This window comes from Rhincodon typus, chromosome 9 (assembly GCF_021869965.1).
Source record: "Rhincodon typus isolate 14 chromosome 9, sRhiTyp1.1, whole genome shotgun sequence".
Taxonomy (NCBI): domain Eukaryota; kingdom Metazoa; phylum Chordata; class Chondrichthyes; order Orectolobiformes; family Rhincodontidae; genus Rhincodon; species Rhincodon typus.
Genome location: NC_063340.1, coordinates 50,681,460 through 50,687,407, shown reverse-complemented (window position 1 = coordinate 50,687,407; position 5,948 = coordinate 50,681,460). Strand labels below are relative to the sequence as shown.

The 5,948-nt window shown below is 43.0% G+C and overlaps 1 protein-coding gene across 2 annotated transcripts in view; it reads left to right on the top strand.

The window, feature by feature from the left end:
* Positions 1 to 269: 269 nt before the first annotated feature.
* The window catches only part of nek2 (NIMA-related kinase 2), a 527,130-nt gene continuing 521,451 nt past the window's right edge, over positions 270 to 5,948 (top strand). Inside the window, exon 1 of one of the 2 annotated variants that reach the window (XM_048600602.1) lies at positions 270 to 618. In XM_048600602.1, coding sequence (XP_048456559.1) covers positions 523 to 618 — 96 coding nt within the window. In that variant the 5' untranslated portion in view covers positions 270 to 522. The remainder of the gene's footprint in view (positions 619 to 5,948) is intronic. The other variant, XM_020511579.2, reaches the window with a different exon arrangement.

Sequence of the window (5,948 nt, the reverse complement as noted above, 5' to 3'; positions counted from 1 at the left end):
ATTCTGATTCCATTTAGCTTGGACCCTGAAAGAAATATTACTTTAGAAATTGGGTCGTTTTTGTCTCTAACAACAAACTAACAGCCTGCATGAATTATAAACAAAACAAGTTGGGAAACATCAAACCACGAAAATCCGAACAAACGCTGATCGCATTTAAATTTCGCGCGCTGCTCCCGCGCCCCCAGCCGCTGCCAAGGCAACAGATTGTTATTCGCAAGAGCCAACCAAAGGACGGGACGCCGAGGCCGATCGACCAATCGGAATGGAGCTGAGGAAGCCTGTGGAAGGGGCTGGCCCACGCGCGCTTGTCGGTTGAGCGCGTTTCCGGCAGGGACTGGTCGGTAACATCATCGATCCCAGCCCAAAGGGCCTATCTCTCTCTCTTTTTCACTCACACACACGCACGCTGTTTCACGCATCGAGACAGGGACGTGAGTGTGTCAGTGGCTGAGTCTGCACTGTTCACTCAACTCCATCCCGGACATCGATGCTCGCTATCGCTGGCTTCGTATTAAAAAAATGCCGTCCCGCCTGGAAGATTATGAGCTGCTGGAAAGCATCGGCTCCGGTTCTTACGGCAGGTGTCAGAAGATCAGACGGAAGTCGGACGGAAAGGTGAGCTCCCATCTAAACAATCACGAGCATTTCACCTGCGTCTTCTTCATCTCATTGGCGCGAGCTGTTTTGTAGGGTGTCTGAGGAAATTTGAAAACACACGTTGGAATGTTTTCAGGTTCGACCGAGAGGCGCACAGGGCAGCTGCAGATTCTGATCCCCATCTCCCCAAACCCCAATGCTGGAGGTCTCATCAAATGATCCTCCCTCTGATCGCATCGCATGCCCTGACTAGTTAAGGACACCTAATTTCACCATTCGATTTCTGTTATCATAATTCGTGGGAGCAGAAATAGGTCATTCATCCCATCGAGTCTGCTCTGCCATTCAAGGACATCACGGATAATCCGATAATCCTCAACTCCACATTCCTGCCTTTTCCACATAATCTTTGATTCCTTAACTGATTAACAACCTATCTCAGCCTTGAATATACTTAATGGCCCACTGGTGAAGAATTCCACAGATTCACCTCCCTCTGACAAAAATTTCTCCTTATCAGAAATGGGTGAACCTTTGATATTATTACCTGGCTCTGGGCTCTCCCACAAGGAAAAGTGACATCTCCATATCAACCCCTCTGTGAACCTTGTATGTTTCAATCAAGTCTCCTTGTTAGAGTAATAGAAATGGAAACAGATCCTTTAGTTCAACTCATCCATGCTGAACAGATATCCTAAATTAATCTAGTCCCATTTTCCAGCATTTGGCCCATATCCCTCTAAACCCTTCCTTATCAAATACTTAATCCTGGAAATCCAGATGTACTACATATACAGGATCCCCATTATCCAGACTACTTCTACTGATTCAAAGAACTCTAGCAAAATAGTTAAACCAGATTTACCCTTCATAAAACCATGCTGATTCTGATGGATTGTGTTTTGATTTTTCAAATGTCCTGTTATTACTTTCTTAGTAATGGATTCTGTCACTTCCCCAATGACAAGTGTTACAGTAACTGATTTGTAGTTTCTTACTTTCTGCCTCCCTCTCTTTGTTAAAGAAAAGGGAGTTATATTAATATTTTTCCACTCCATTGGAACCTTATGTGCATCCAGAGAATTTCAGAATATTATAACCAATGGATCCACTGCTGCACAGTCTATAAGACGATAGGATGTAGGCATCATGTCCTGGAATTTGACTGCCTTCAATTCCATTTGTTTGCTAAGTAATTTGATGATGTTCTAAGTTGCTACCCTTCTATAATCTCTGCATTACCAGTTAAAAGCTCATTTTCCCTCATCAGCCATTGTTTCTATAGTTGCTAAGTTGAAATTTTCAAGGGTGCAAGATTAAGAAGGGTGATGCTAGATAGATCATAGGTCATAAAAAAGGATTGAACAGCGCTGAAGAGATAATAAGAACTGCCGATGCTGGAGTCAGAGATAACACACTGTGGAGCTGGAGGAACATAACAGGCCAGGCAGCATCAGAGGAGCAGGAAAGTTGACGTTTCGGGTCTGGACCCTTCTTCAGAAATGGGGGACTCTGACTGAGAACAAAGCTTCCTTCCAAAGGCATCCGAAGATTGCAGCTAAAGGAGTACCTTAACATGCCAAAAGAATAGTTTGGCTTCCCAAACAAACCCACAAGGTTTATTTCTGAAGAAGGGTCCAACCTGAAACGTCAACTTTCCTGCTCCTCTGATGCTGCCTGGCCTGCTGTGTTGAACAGTGCTGAACATCTTTTTGCAAGTTACTTGATCTTAAGATTATTAAAAGGTTTGATGGGATAAATGTAAGGAATCTTCCGTTTCTGGGCTAAGACCCAAATTAGGGACCGTGAATTCAAGATTGTTACCAATAAACTTAGTAACAAATTGGGAAGTTACTTTATTTTGGTTAAAATGCAGAAAGTGCACAAAATCGTTGTGATAAATGGATACTATGGGAAACACCTGAGGAAATGATGATGGGATTGGTTGAAGTAGTGTATGAGTAATGTTCCGTCTAAGTTGCATGTGTATGGCTGCTGTGAGGGCCCACGCATGGTGATGGTGTGCTAAGACCTCTGAGGTCCATGAGAAAGAAAATAAAATAATCAGGAATGCTGAGTGTGAGGTTGCTTGTAAAGTAAGATGTTTGGCAATGTGACATGTCTCTTTCAAAAAAAAGGACGTGCTTCAGAAACTCAGGAGTTCTGGCATCAACTGTGCAGATAATGTTTCAAATCCATTGACTCTTTTGAAATGGAAGAGAAGTGGAAAATTAGTGTATTTTATGCTGTTGAAAAGTAGAAAGAGCAAGTGAATCAGAAGGGCAGGTCAGGGAAAGATTAAGGGAGATTGTGAGATTAAAGGCATCATGGAACAAGATAAAGGGAGCAGCATAGTTTTAGAGAAGACAGCATAGTTCAGAGTACAGGTGGTCCCCGATTACAAATGTCTGATTTGTGAATGCTCATACTTAGAAACATAATTCCATATGTCAGTATAATTTTAAAGGACTGATGTGCACATTTCCTGGACTTCTGAATGACAACTTTATATTGTCCTGCATTGTGCTTTGATTTATAAATTGACCTGCAAATGGACTCGAGTGGAGCCTATCCGCAACCCATGACTGCATATAAGCGATAATAACAGAATAAAGATGGACTCTGACTGAAAACAAAGCTTCCTTCCGAAGGCATCCAAAGATTGTAGCTAAAGGAGTACCTTAACATGCCAAAAGAATAGTTTGACTTCCCAAACAAATCCACAAGGTCCATATCTGCTCTTACCAGATCAAATCTTCACACTTCAGATTTCAGACACCTACATTACCAAAATCACACGTATGGAGGAAGCTGATTTATATATGAAACTGTCTCCAGGAACCATGGAAATTTCAAGCCCGTATTTCCAGCATGTGGAGGGTGAATTCTGATTCATCAGGCCTTTGGTTAGGGGAATTTTTGTAACAGGAGAGTTTGGAAGAACTGAATTTTATGAAAAATGAGAGGTCAATGAGGAGAGGTTTGCAGTTATTAAATGCATCCAATATGGTGAGACAAAAAGAAAAGCAGATAAACACAGTCGGTCTGGCAGCATCAGTTGAGAGAAAGCAGAATAAATAGTTTGAATCCAGTGACTCTTTGTCAGAACGGAAGAAAGCTGGGAAAAGGTGGTGTTTTTGCTTTTGGCATGTTGGGGGAGAGGAAATGAGTAGAATGGAGTCCAGATAGAGAGGGAGAAATGGATAGGCAAACAGAGAGATGATCAACTGAGGAGCAAACGAGAAGTGTGAATATTTGAAAATGGGTTGGCTGTTCAGGGAGGACCTAGGGCTTTGGGCTAAGGGTAACCTACATGGATGATCATTTTCTGAAATTGTTAAATTTAATGTTGAGCCCTGAAGGTTACAAGTTGAATAGATGGAAGATGAAGTGCTGTTCCTCTGGCTTGAATTGAGCCTTGCTGGAACACTGCAGCAGACCTGAGACAGAAGTGTTGGCACAGGAGCACAGTGGGTTGTAGTGGAAGACAACTGGAAACTCGGGTCATTTCTGCGGACTGAGAAAGCAATCACCAAGTCTGTGTTTTGTCTCCCCAATTTTACAGGAGACCACATTGTGAGCAGCTAATTCAGTAGAGTAAACTGAATGAGGTGCAGGTAAATCGCTGCTTCACCTGGAAGGTATATGCAGGTTCGTGAGGAGGTAAATGGGCAAGCATTGCACTTTCTGTGATCACATGGGAAAGGCTGTGGGGATATGTTAGGAGTGGAGGAGGTGTGGACTAGGGTGTCCAAAGGGAACGGTCTCTGAAGAATGCTGACAAAGGAGGGTAATGTGTGTCTGTTGGTGGCATCCCACATAAGGTGGTGGAAATGGCAGTTGTTTGTACATGGAGGCTGGTGGGGTAAAAAATGAGAACCGGGGGACCTTGTCATGTGGGAGAGGTGGGAAGGGGGGGTGAGGGCAGAAGTGCAGGAAATGGGCGGATAAGGTTGAGGGCCCTGTCAACCTCGGTGGCAGGGAACCCTTGGTTGAGAAAAGGTGGACATTTCTGAGGCCCCTCAATGGAAGATGGCATCATCAGAACAGATGAGAAGGAGAAACTGGGTGAATGGAATGGAGTCCTCCTAGAAAGTGGGTGTGAGGATGTATAGTCAAGATAACTGGGAGTTCGTGTGTTTTTAATGGGTACTGGTGACTAGCTTCTCCCTAGAAATGGAAACAGAGATGTTGAGAAAAGGAAGGGAAGAGTCAGAGATGGAGCAGGTGAATGTGAGAGCAGGGTGGAAATTGGAAGCAAAATTGATAAACTCTTCCTTTACCAGGTGAAGTAGGTTGGATCTTATACTGATGTTTAATGGGCATGTCATTTTGGGTTGTACTGCATATGTGTATGAAGGAGAAACTCTGTTTGGGAACAAATATAGCTTTGATCTTTAATTGATGATTGAACAGTGAGATATAGACATCACAAGTAGGTCTGTATTAAACATTAAACCATAGAAATGATACAGCAGAGAAGGGGGCCTTCAGCCTATCTGGTCCATGCTGACCCAAATACATTCAGATGCTCTTTCTAATCCCATCGTCCCACACAGGGCCCGCAGCCCCACAGCTGGCAGCACTTAAGGTCCAGATCCAGGTACTTTTTTTTTAACAAAAGTTTCGGGTCTCCGCCTCCACTATCAACTCAGACAGTGAATTCCAGACACCCACCACCCTCTGCGTTTAAAATAAAGCTTTTCCTCACGTTCCCTCTAATCCTTCCACCACTTAGCTTGAATCTATGACCCCTGGTTTTTGAACTCTCTGCCAAAGAAAGCAAGCTCTTCCTGTCTACTCTTACCTCTACCCCTCACAATTTTGTATACCTCAATCATGTCACCCTTCAGTCTTCTCTGTTTGTAGGAAAACAACCCAACCCCTCCAATCTCTCCTCATGGCTATAATTCTCTAGCCCTGTCAACATTCTACTAAATCTTCTCTGCACTCTCTCCAGAACAATTACGCCCCTCTTGCAATGTGGCGACCAGAACTGCAAAATAATCCACTTGTGGCCCCACCAGTGACTTATACAGTTTCATCGTAATATCCCTACTTTTCTATTCAATTCTTCTGCCAATGAAGGAGAGCATTCTATATGCCTTCTTTACAATCCTATCTACTTGTAATGCAACGTTTAGGGACCTGGCATTTGTTAGGGTTCTGGTTTGGAATCAGTTAATTTCTGATTGGTCTGGACACTGGACTTATTTAGAGAATGTGAAATGAAGAGGCAATAGACAGGTATTTCAGGGCAAAAGAATCTTTGCATTTATTTAAAATACAAAAGGTAGGTATAATACAAGAAAAATGGGTAAATACAATGAACAAGAAACTTGACAGAA